General features: G+C 42.0%; 1 protein-coding gene across 5 annotated transcripts in view; it reads left to right on the forward strand.

Moving 5' to 3' along the window:
- The window catches only part of r3hcc1l (R3H domain and coiled-coil containing 1-like), a 128,228-nt gene that overhangs the window by 62,032 nt on the left and 52,850 nt on the right, over positions 1-13,346 (forward strand). For all 5 annotated transcript variants that reach the window (XR_010966640.1, XM_068002041.1, XM_068002040.1 and 2 more), the window contains exon 3: positions 4,983-5,158. Coding sequence is in view for 4 of the 5 variants with exons in the window: in XM_068002041.1 (XP_067858142.1) it covers positions 4,983-5,158 (176 nt within the window). In the remaining variant the exon portion in view is untranslated. The remainder of the gene's footprint in view (positions 1-4,982; positions 5,159-13,346) is intronic.

A 13,346-nucleotide genomic window follows, 5' to 3' on the forward strand; every position in this document is an offset into this window, starting at 1 on the left:
CCACCCAGGTGAGTGAGTATTTCGTCACAGTCCTCTGTTGAGCCCTGTAGATGATGGAGAGGCTTTGAGAGGTCCAGAAATGATCCACTCATTGGAGAGTACTCAGTCTCTGCCTTGCTCTTGTAGCTAAATTGTTGATGTGGTTGGGCCAGTTGTTTCTGGTCAATGGTGACCCAATGGGGTGGAGCATCGGTTGATGGTGGTGCCATTGAAGGTCTGGGGAAGGTAGCTGGGCTGTTTCTTCAAGATGGTCATTACCTGACACTTGTGTGGCAGTAATGTATCTGCCACCTCTCAGCCCAAGCCTGGATATTGTCCAGTTCCTGCTGTAGGCTGGCATTGGCTGCTTCAATTTATGAACATTTTTTTTAAACTGGGAAGAAATGAAAATATATGCAAAGATGATCTCAGTGAGGCTGTGAAAAGGTATTAAAAGAACAAAAGGAGCAAACAAATAGCACAGTAAGACAGTTGAAGCTAAAAGGTCCAAGTTTCTTAAGTCTTTCCTTGTAGCTGAGACCCATTAAGACTAGGGATTGGCCCTGGTTGAAACAGATACATTCCAGTCCCTTGTACCATCACCAATTTTATAATGTGAATTAGGTACAGTCTAACAGACAGAAAATTAATTCATTCAACACTTGTTCTAAAATGGGGAAGGGACAAAAAAGACTAATCTTTTTCTATAAAAGAATGGCCAAATGGAATAATCAGAATATCCTTACCATGAACTCAGGGCAGCAGGCAGAATGCCAGCGGGTGATGCTCAGATATCCCAAGACTTCTGGAAAATTCCAGCACAAAATTGAAAATCCAGGCAGCCAATCGCAATCCACAATTCCATCCATTTTTCTTTTTAAAAACAATAATCCAGTGGCCTTGACAATGACTAATCGGGTGACAAAATTAACCCAGTGCTTTTTCTCTCAAGGTAAGCTGACTACCCTCAATTTAATGTTTTGGTTTCTTTTTGTCTATGCTCACTGCAGCAAGGATGTCCTTTTTGGATTATTCCCCCCCCCACCTCACCCCGAGTTTGACCAGCAAGCATTCCCAGTTGAATAGGAAAATAGGCTATATACAGAGCAAAGATTCTATTGATGATTCCCTCAGATGTGTTTTATCACCAACTTCAGGCGTCTTCCCCCATCTGCACCAGTGTCAATTTTCTTGCTTCCATTTTGCACACCAGCTACCTGATGGAAGTTGCCATTTTGGGCAGCATTCTCAGAAGTTTTACGTGTAGGGCCCATATCTACTTGGAATGGGGATTAAGCTGCCCATATCCATTGTACGTAGAGTGCTCACAGTCAACAGCGAGAAAAGACGACTTTCGTTTCTTCAGGGTGGGCTTGATCTGAATCCGTGTTCCAGCATAATCTAAACCCTGTGCTACCCAGTCCTCAAAGCAAGAGATGTTGCGGTCGGAATATGTAGAATATTTTGTGTACTCTAGATTCGCTGTCTTCTAACCTCATGCATCAGAACACCACAGCCAGGTTACAACAATTAAATGCAGTGCAACTCCCGTGGCCCCCAGACTTGCCTTATGCCTTTCTGTCGTCTTCATTGATTTCACAGCTCCTGTGGAAATTAATGCATGTTGTCATCATAACTCATCCCCAGCTTAGACTGATAGTTTACAGAACTCGTACGTCCAGCCACTGCAGAGATTCCCCAGAGAACACACCTGCTTTCCCAAGGCCTTGTCAGGCTAACTCTTGATGAGGAATAATTGACATATGGGGCACAATGATTCCAGTGCTGCTGGGGCTGTGAAATCTTGAATAGTGATGTGGGAATGGATGACTATTCTGCAGTTTTTGTCAATACTTGTTTTGAGGATAACTAAATGTTTATACTGAACTGCCCCACTGAAGATTAAATGGCCTATGGAATGCAGAGGCTTATAGGCTGGATGGCTTTCAAGCTTTCTTGGATTTTTAAAACTAGGATTTTCAGACATAATCCTGCTGCCGCGATCCCGTTAAAGCTCTTTACAATGCAAAATGGTAGTTGTTCAGTCTATAATGCTCTTAATCATTCATTGATCCAATTAGTTGTCCCCTCCCTACTCTCTCTATAGTGCCATCCGGCCATATTGACTGCACTGATTTTTGTTTAATAAAGCAGATACAGGATGGAGTAATCTTTTTGTTAAACAAGAATCTTCTAGTTCCCTTTGAAGAGGTAAAGGCACGCTGCAAATACAACAGCATACCTTTCTATATTGCTCATCACATGCAGAACAGTGCCCTGGAAGACTTTACAGGCTAGAGGAGAGAAATGGGGGAAAAGTAAGATCAAAGCGCAGTCAAAGAGAAAGGTTTAAAAGCAGTTTTTAAAAGCCAAGAGGAAGATGTTGAGGTTGAGAAATTTAGGGAGGGGAGAAGAGCACGGTGGCTGAAAGGATAGCTGGCAGTGTTGGAAGATGTACATGAGGAATGACTAAAAGAAGGCACAATATACTACACAAAATCGCCTCCTCCCTCACATTAAAACATTGGTGACTACAAAATTGGGTTGCATATTTATCATGTTTTTTGCTGTGATGTTAGCAACACTCTTGATCAGCAACATTCATATGGCTCTAACAAAGCTGGAATGCTCCATTAGTTCTGCCGCATGTCAAAATGATAGATTCATTTTTTGATGCTCCTTTCAGGCTTTTTCTGGTTATAATTTTCATTCCAGTGTACATATTCAAAGGCAAAGCACAAGATGAAAGTTTGATAGTAAAATATTGAAGCTTCTTTGCACTGTACAACATTCTAAGACATCTTTTTGAAGTGATACAAGTGCAAGTTGTTGATCCATTTGGACAATAGCTATAATTTATTTTGTTTTCTGTTGATTTGGAAAGGACTGTCTATCTTAGCGTGTGTATTCACCATGTTCATGGTTGCATGGGCATTTTGTGAAGCAAATATATTTTGCTTCTTAACGACATATACAGAGGAGCATGTTTTCAATCTGAAAAGTGTTTAACTACTGGACATATGCACAGGGCTGATCATAATGGATGAGCAATTGTTTTCATGAGAGAATTTGGTATTTAAAAAAGAACTTTGGTGCAATTCACACACTCAAATTGCTGGTTCTGAAGAAACTGTATTGAAGAAAGAGAAAGAAAAAATTTTCATTTATATAGCACCTTTCATGACCTCAGGTCGCCCCAAAGTGCTGCACAGCCAGTGAAATACTTTTGAAGTATAGTTACTGTTGTAGTGAATCACAGAACGTGTGCCCCTGAAACCTCTGATATTCTGTAGTGATGACATCGCTGTAGCCTCTCGCAGCCTTCAGTTGATGCAGTTTCAGGCACGGTTTCTGCCTTTTTCCCCCCAATTCTTTCTCCTCTGTTTCTTCCTCCTGGAGATATTGACTCCTGCTGCCTTATGCATCAAGTGGCAGTTCTTAATATGTGAGCCTGGGCAGGCAACTCAACCTTTGGTAATATCTTGAGCCTAAAAATTGTTCTTGTCCAACATTTACCCCCACACGTTTTCCAACAAGAGTCACTAGAAAGTGTTCAGATGTGGGCATTCTGGGCACTTGGATGATTTTTTTTTTCCCCCTCACCCCTCTCCTTTACTCAGAGTGCCACGACTAAACGTAGACCCTTCCACTGCTCCAGCTAACTCTGCACAGACTGGGATTAAACCTGGAATCTTATTTACATGCCGGCCTCTCCACCGACTGAGCCATTGAGGAAGCTCTCCTACGAAATATACGAAAATGATGGGCAGGAAAAGACCCATTGGTCCATCTAGCCTCTTCCATATACTTGTGATGCTTTGTACATCACGATACAGATATTCCCTACCCACCTGGAACCATGTAATCTCCTCCTGGGAGAGGCACAAAACCAGGTGTAAGTGGTCATAAAGGGCATCTCTAATGCCTGCGAGCGTCTTACCGATTACTGAAGTACTCTCAGCTTAGCTTTTGATTGTTTTCCTTTCGTTGAGGCCATAATAATGACTAGATTAGAGGATAGAAAATGAGCAAAAGGCCATCATTTATTTTTAAGGTTCAATTTATTGCCTTAAGAGCCACTCGAGCTTTTTGTTTTCGTGGCTTACAACAGCCTCGAAGCTTGTCGATTTAAATCACAGCCATGCTGCTCCCGACCATCCATAATTCTGCATTATCGTATGACTTCAAACGCTGGTGATATTTGTTTTTTGACAGGAGGATAATACAGCACCTCGATATGACACGGACAGTAAAGAAATCCAATTAGTACGAATGTTAACATGCCAGGATCTGTCTTTTCAGAGGAGATGAAGTACAGTATTTAAAATAAGCAAACCTCTTCACTCGGGTGTATTTATTTTTTGTAATTACAGTTGGTTGCTGTTAGGTGAATAATCTGCTGGTGACAGAGTTTTGTTCTAACATGTGCGACAGTTCTATTGATGAAGTCGGGATACAGCTGTCTAAATGGGAAGGCAGTGCAAAGTAAGCTTTACTCTAAATGTTGCGTTTTTGTACAATGGGGCAGCAAGATCCAGACTTTAATCGCCACAGGCTGTTTTTCTATAAAAATTTATTATTTTGTTTGTGGTATATCTTTTAAGGTGGTTGTTCTTCCTAGCAGGTAAAGCTAGCCTCCCAACCGAGAGCTAGACTTCAGATCTCTGCATTTTGAACTTGGCAACTCTTTTTTCGAGGCATGGCAGAAGGAAGGTGGAGGGGAACTGACTGTTCTTGGCTGGGCAGCTAAAAGAAATTCCCCCGTCAGTAGATTTTTCACAACAGGATAGGCTATTGCTCTTGGAGAAGTCTTCAGACCCGGATCAACTGAAGAATGAAGCAAGCTAGTGGGAGTTAGCAATTGGGGTATTGGAAGAGTGGAATAACAAATGAGTTAAAACCTTTTGACTCCTCACCACCAAAAATGAATGGAGTGTTTGTGCAGTTTTGAATAAAACTTTTGTTATCCTAGTCCTTGAACTTGCATTCCTTTCCTCTTTCAGCTAACCACTAATAACAAGCCCAAGAAAAGTATTCAGGACCCTCGCTTCAACTACTACAGCTACCAGCCAGCGGAGCAAGACATAGATGATTCTGAATTTTCCCACATTGTTGAGATCTATGATTTTCCATCAGGATTTAAGACTGAAGATTTGCTACGGGCTTTCTCCAGTTATCAGTATGTATCCAACCGTACTATTAATAGGGTGGAAATGGTTTGGAGTCATTGGTTAACCAAAAAAAAAAACAAGTTGTTTACTTGACTGATGCTGTCATTGTATAGTGTCTCCGTGCTATTACCAGTGTGGTTCCACATCTCATGGGGATCACTGAACATTTTGCCCTGCACGGTAACAACAGTCCCCAGTAGCTCATTTAGGGAAAGGAATTGCCCGGTCTAATACTGAGGCACACAGACCAGAAGATCATGACCTATGTAGAGTTATTTGATCTTAGCAGGAACAGCAGTTGGAACATGACAACTGGCCTTGATGTCCCCGGGGTAAGGATGAGAACGTCAGCCAGGGTCAACACAGTTGATCACTTGTGTATGGACGTTGAATGAGGACAGTATTTGACTCGACTGTGATGCCTCTCAAGGTAGAATAACCTAACACTCACTGCCTAGGCTCACATACGAAGGATGCTTACTGCATAGGTGAGCTATCTGAGCACTGCTGGGACCAGTAATGCTATTACTCCAGCACGACTTGACATCTTCAGGAGAGATGGGAAAGAAAATGAAGCAGAGTGTGCGGGGCAGGGGGGGCGGGGGGGGTGGAAAGAGTAACAAGTTAAACTATGTTACCATATATTATGTCTTTTAGAGATGTGACTGCACAATAATTATCCACAACAAAATTTAGTTGAAAGAAAAAGTACAGAACCTTTTCAATAGATTTGAAATGCTGACATTTCTTGTACTGTATAAAAGAATGGTCCTTGTGGTCTTCAAACCCCTCTGTGGTCTTGCAGTACCCTATCTCTGCAGTCTTCTCCAGCCCTTCATTCAAGTACATATCTTAGCCCTTCTGATTCTGGTCCATTTTCCCCCTCCTCCCGTTCTGTTAATGGATGCAGAATCTTCATCTAACATTCCCTTCCAGCTGGATCTCTCTCCGTAGACCTCTTCATCGTGGACCTCTCTCTTCACCATCAAAAATCTGCTCTAAACTTGCTCTTTGACTCCTCGCGGAGCCTATCCCAATACTGAGCTGAGGGTACCTCGCACTCAGGTTTCATTCCCTTTTTTCCCTGCCTTCCTGGAAAGCCCTTCATCTTCATTCAGCACCTCCCTCTTGTGGCACAACTGCGATCTGTCTTGTGGGGAACCGTGAGTTCAAACCATGACTTTCCTCTCAGTGATGTGCCATATTGAAGGACCACCACCATGTATTTCACTTTTGGCCAATACACGTAATTTTCTTGCTCATACATCGTTCAGTCACTCTCTGTAGTCTAATTGGGTGCATTCAAGGTGCAGCATAGACATCTGATATGAAATAAGTGCATGGTAAAGGTAGTATTACATAGAATTTACAGCATAGAAACAGGCCATTCAGCCCGACTGGTCTGTACTGGTGTTTATGCTTCATTCGAGCCTCCTCCTACCGTACTTCATCTAACCCGAGTAATTTGCACCGGTTATTTTTGTGGATCTGATTTGCGCTTCGACTGTAGCCTTTAGAACCTGAAAGCAAAATCTTGCCTACCTTTCATCAGTACATACTTGCAACTTTTTGTGTAAGTTTGTTTTAATGAATGCAGTTTGGATTTGAAGGTGGATTTTTTTGAAGGTCTAGGTAATTGATCCTGAAGGAAAGGCCTTCTCATTGCAATCCTGCATCAATGTAGAGTTTAGCAGACATCAAATGTCTTGACATTCCTAATATTTGAACTTAATTTTTGGAAGGGTAGGTGAAGGGTAGGTATAGTGTATGTTGAAAAAAAAACTGATATTGACTCTTCATAAATCTATCATTCATCTCCTGAAGATGATTTATTATTCCATGTTTGGCTGGGATTGCTGTTGTGAGGAGTAAAACCTGAAATGCTGGACACATTAACTTATCTTGCATCCAAAGCAATCAGAATATTTCTGACCAATATATTGGAGTCCATACCCTTCCCTGACCAAATAAACAGGAGCTCCATATAATTAGGACAACAAAAGATGTGACTAGAACCATAGACTCACTTCTTCTTCCTCCTATCCTTAAAAAAAAATGATTTGTTAGCTCTTGGCTTCTAAATGACTAACTTGCTCTTTCAAGCACCAGTAGGTTCAACTATTGCCAGTCCTTTGGATGACACACAAAAATGCATTATAGATTGACACAGTCATATCTGTGACATTGGTAATATTCAGGTTTTTGTCTTTTGATTGGCTGAGAAAGCTTCCATGGCAGCCAGTTTAGTCGTTTTTTTTTAGGTTGCTTGCTCCTCTGAAATGGTAGTAGCAAGTTGGAAGTAAAAAGTTTTCAATTTTTTTTCAAATTTAAAGGAACAGGAGTAGGCCATTCAGCCCCTCGTGCCTGCTCCGCCATTTGATAAGATCATGGCTGATCTGTGATCTAACTCCATATACCTGCCTTTGGCCCATATCCCTTAATACCTTTGGTTGCCAAAAAGCTATCTATCTCAGATTTAAATTTAGCAATTGAGCTAGTATTAATTGCCGTTTGCGGAAGAGAGTTCCAAACTTCTACAACCCTTTGTGTGTAGAAATGTTTTCTAATCTCGCTCCTGAAAGGTCTGGCTCTAATTTTTAGACTGTGCCCCCTACTCCTAAAATCCCCAACCAGCGGAAATAGCTTTGCTCTATCCACCCTATCCGTTCCCCTTAATATCTTATAAACTTCGATCAGATCACCCCTTAACCTTCGAAACTCTAGAGAATACAACCCCAATTTGTGTAATCTCTCGTCGTAACTTAACCCTAGGGTAGGTATAATGGAGTATATTAGGTAGGGCAAGAGTAAAATTAAAGTTAAAATAGAGAAGGAGAAGTTTGTGAAGAAAGAGAATAGGACGGACATAGGTAAAGTACTTAGTTTCATTTCCCGTTTATGTAAAATTGAGTGTTAGGTGCTTACTTTAGAAGTTTAAGATTATAGCAGGAATACTGTTCATAACAGTCATTTTATGGCTGTAATGTTAGTGTTTATTTCAGTGTTGGTGCATGAGCTGAAATCAGGCCCAAGAAGATGGAGATTTCCCTGAACCTCCCAGCAGACTAAGGGTTAAGAGTTCAAAAACCATTTTGAATTTTTTCTTGCATTATCGCACAACCAGATAATAGGTTGAAAATTTCTCTTGCTCACTGGTCATTTTTCAACAACAACATATATCGAGTGCAGTCGTCCATTTGAATTTATGTACGTGACAAAAAAATCACTTGGCAATGGTTCCTGGTTTTGCTGATTTATTTACTTTGGATCTTCATTTCTAGAATTTCTGACGAGTCATAAATAAGACTCTCCTCAGCCCACTCGGCCAGTCGAGGTAATGTCATTTGTTTTACGGACGAAAGTAATGAGATTCAGGAATACTTTGCCAACACTGCAAATCTGCCAAAATTACTTTCCAATTTGTCGGTTCTTTTCATTTAATTTTTTTGTCCTATAAATATTTTCTTTGCATTATTTTGGTTTTATTTTTTAGTTAAATCTCCCCCAATGGCTCAGCAAATTTATTCCGTGAATAGCTGAGTTATACAGGCCAAGAAGGTTCCACATTTGATTCATAGTGCTGAGCTAACTGATCCCAGTAAGGGTGATGGTAGAGGAGCTAGCAATGGCCTTAAAGCCCCTGGTCCAGGGAGGGTGTACATGGGAACAGGGGTCGGCCATTCAGCAACTTGAGCCTGTTCTGCCATTCACTGACTCCATTTACCTGCCTTGGCATTGTATCCCTTAATACCCTTGGCTAGCAAAAATCTATTGATCTCAGATTTAAAATTATTAATTGAGCTAACATCTACTGCTTTTTGTGGGAGAGGGTTCCACACTTCTACCACCCTTTGCCTGAAAAAGCGTTTCCTAACTTTGCTGCTGCCCCAGCTAGAATTGCGCATATGTGGATGTCAGGTGAGGACAGAATTGGACTCAGTCAGGCTCAGAAGCCACCAGTCTCTGATATTGGAGGTGAGAGTGCTACCAATTGAATTCAGCCGGCAAATAGATTTATCAACAAACCTGTGAGCCTTGAGCCAATGGATCACTGAGCACCTTCTGTCACACGTGGATGTATTTTTTTTGAGTCTGTTGGCGGGTTCCTTTTGAAATTTGGCACGTTTGGACATAGCTGTGTGAAAGAAATGAGGTTTGCATTAGTAACTTCAAAAAAAAAACACAACAAATTTTTACCTGTGACCTGTTCTCCAAGGGGAAATTCTTCTTTTGGATGTTTAAGAATTAAATTTATTTATCACCTTAACACATCAAGTCCTTTCAAAGCACTCCACACAATGAGCTACTACTGGAATGCAGCGACTGTTACCTGGGCAAACACAGCAGCCATTCTAGGCCAGGAGCTTCTTACAAATGTCATAGAGTCATAGAGTTATACAGCACGGATAGAGGCCCTTCGGCCCATCGTGTCCGCGCCAGCCATCAAGCCCTGTCTACTCTAATCCCATATTCCAGCATTTGGTCCGTAGCCTTGTATGCTATGGCATTTCAAGTGCTCATCCAAATGCTTCTTGAATGTTGTGAGGGTTCCTGCCTCCACAACCCTTTCAGGCAGTGAGTTCCAGACTCCAACCACCCTCTGGGTGAAAAAGTTCTTTCTCAAATTCCCTCTAAACCTCCCGCCTTTTACCTTGAATCTATGTCCCCTTGTTATAGAACCCTCAACGAAGGGAAAAAGCTCCTTAGTATCCATCCTATCTGTGCCCCTCATAATTTTGTACACCTCAATCATGTCCCCCCTCAGCCTCCTCTGCTCCAAGGAAAACAAACCCAATCTTCCCAGTCTCTCTTCATAGCTGAAGCGCTCCAGCCCTGGTAACATCCTGGTGAATCTCCTCTGCACCCTCTCCAAAGCGATCACATCCTTCCTGTAGTGTGGCGACCAGAACTGCACACAGTACTCCAGCTGTGGCCTAACCAGTGTTTTATACAGCTCCATCATAACCTCCTTGCTCTTCTATGCCTCGGCTAATAAAGGCAAGTATCCCATATGCCTTCTTTACCACCTTATCTACCTGTTCCGCCGCCTTCAGGGATCTGTGAACTTGCACACCAAGATCCCTCTGACCCTCTGTCTTGCCTAGGGTCCTCCCATTCATTGTGTAGTCCCTTGCCTTGTTAGTCCCTCCAAAGTGCATCACCTCGCACTTTTCCGGGTTAAATTCCATTTGCCACTGTTCCGCCCATCTGACCAACCCATCTATATCGTCCTGCAGACTGAGGCTATCCTCCTCGCTATTTACCACCCTACCAATTTTTGTATCATCAGCGAACTTACTGATCATACCTTTTACATTCATATCCAAGTCATTAATGTAGACCACAAACAGCAAGGGACCCAGCACCGATCCCTGTGGTACCCCACTGGCCACAGGCTTCCAGTCACAAAAACAACCTTCGACCATCACCCTCTGCCTTCTGCCACTAAGCCAGTTTTGTATCCAAAGTGCCAAGGCACCCTGGATTCCATGGGCTCGTACCTTCTTGACCAGTCTCCTGTGGGGGACTTTATCGAAGGCCTTACTGAAATCCACGTATACCACATCCACTGCGTTACCCTCATCCACACGCCTAGTCACCCCCTCAAAAAATTCAATCAAATTAGTCAGACATGATCTTCCCTTGACAAAGCCATGTTGACTATCCCTGATTAATCCTTGCTTCTCCAAGTGGAGACTAATTTTGTCCTTCAGAATTTTTTCCAATAATTTTCCTACCACTGATGTTAGGCTCACTGGCCTGTAGTTCCCCGGTTTTTCCCTACTCCCCTTCTTGAATAATGGTACTACATTAGCGGTTCTCCAGTCCTGTGGCCAGAGAGGTTCTGAATATATGTGTTAGAGCCCCCGCAATCTCCTCCTTTGCCTCACACAGTAGCCTGGGATACATTTCGTCCAGGTCTGGGGATTTATCCATTTTTAGGCCTGCTAAAACCGCCAATACCTCCTCCCGCTCGATGTTAATATGTTCGAGTATATCACAGTCCCCCTGCCGTATTTCTATGTCTACATCGTCCTTCTCCATAGCGAAAACAGATGCAAAAAATTCATTTAGAACCCCTCCTACATCTGCCGGCTCCACACACAGATTGCCATTTTTGTCCCTAATATGTGTGTGGTTGAAGCAAAAAAAATGCTGTGGATGCTCAGCAGTTCAGTGAGCATCTGTAAAGAGAAAAGACAAATTGACATTCAGCTGTAACTCTTCATTAGAACTCTGAATAAGCAGTTACTCTTTTTACGTTAAGAAAGAAATATTGACAGGATGGGACCTCTCTGCTCCTCTTCGAATAGAGTCATGAGATCTGTAATGTTCACCTGAACCATGGAACACAGAGACAGTCTGTTGATTTAACATATTCAAAGGACAACACAGCACTTCCTCAGTACTACACTGGAGTGCCAGCCTAGGTTATGAGTTCAAACCTGGAATAGCGGTTTAAATCTACAATCAGCTGATTCAGAGGCAATAGTTCTACCAACTGAGCATAGTTAACACACTTGTTTAAAGTCTCAAGTGAGTTCCCAATGAGCACAAAACCACTGAGAATTTGCCATTAAATTCACAGTTTTTCCTCAATGAGGTCACAAGATTAACTGGTGTGAGAAGTGCATGTATTGTACTGGTACAACAGTGGATGTTCTTATATTTGTTCTTGGGATAAGGCATTGAGAGTCAACCATGTAGTGTTTGAGGTGTAAACCAGACCAGGTAGGGGTAACAGGTTCCCTTCCCTGAAGAACATGGTGAACCAGTTGGATTTTTATGATAACCTGGCTACTTTATTTTCCTGATACCAGTCTACAAATAACCAGATTTATTAATTCAACTCGCAAGGTCTGGGCTGCTAGTCCAGTGTCATAACCACTTCACTACTGCACACTATATAAGACATGTTACGGCAGATATCCCGCACTTGAACCATTAAATTATTCCGCCCTCACAAGAATACCCCAGAATTTTCATGCACCATAACTCCTTAAATATTCTTTAAATTATTTTATGTACAAGGCTAAAAATATCCAATTACTTGGAATTAAGTGAAAATTCACATTTTAAAGTTAGCGTGCAAAGGATACAATAGCAAGGGTTTATTTTGTTGCCAATACGTAGCACTCCAGAATATTTACGTGGGAGCAAATCCCTCTTGGTTTAAAATGACCTTTTACATGCCTACACACAGAACAAAGCGAAGCGCAAAATTAAATAAACTGTTTTATTAAACTGTCACCAGAAGGTTCCTCAATTTAGTAGAAGAATTTTTCTTTAACTTTACACATGAAACAAAATCCACCCTCTCGCGTCCTTTTCACTGCTTTTCCAGATGTACATTCATTGTAATAAGTTACTAATTTTCCTCCCGTGTAGTTACTGTAAATATTTGTCAGCTGTTCTGTAGTCCTTTGACGGGAACACTCTGTGGTCACCATTCATCACCACAACTGCTGTTCCATTTGGTTCTTTGCCTGCCGGACGTCAGGGGGCCATGGTGTAGCTGAGGACTTGCACTTTAGTTCCAGTCTAAAGGTGATCCCTTTTAGCCTGCTCTCCCCTTCCTTGTCTCCTCTTTGCCAGCCCATCCCATAAAAGTCTGATTGAAATTTAATTTAATGGGGTGAACTTGATGAGGCTGTTCGCTTGTGTCAGAGGAAATATAGAAAAAAAAACTCTGGCTCATCAGTCTCGAAAGATGGAGGGACATTATAGAGATCTATGTGTGGAATACTAACAGTTAACCCAAAGCCACTGTTCCAAGTTAAATCACAAGTGAATTACAAGGGGACGTGAAGGTAAACTGGTAAACAGCAACAGGACTGATGTCAGCAAGCACAAATAGTGATGAATACCTGGAATGCCTGGTTGGGTACTGGAGGCAAAATCTTTCAAAGCACTCAAGAGCTTGTTAGCTGCAGTGATGGAGAGTAGCATAAGTTTCAATGCAAGAAGGACGTATATGGGTCAATTGGCATCCCTTATCAGTAATCAGTACTCACCTTTGTGACCTACAGGGATTGTTGACCATCTTTGCAACTTTACACACAAGTTTGGTAACGCTGTAGTGCTAAAAAGGTGTCTCAGTATTTGGGCTTTAGACCCCAGTGTGAAAAGTCATCAGTAAATGCAGAAAAGTGACCCCATTCAAGGACCAGACTGAATCTAAGCTGACACTCCTGT

The sequence above is a fragment of the Heptranchias perlo genome, chromosome 21, assembly GCF_035084215.1.
Source record: "Heptranchias perlo isolate sHepPer1 chromosome 21, sHepPer1.hap1, whole genome shotgun sequence".
Lineage (NCBI taxonomy): Eukaryota > Metazoa > Chordata > Chondrichthyes > Hexanchiformes > Hexanchidae > Heptranchias > Heptranchias perlo.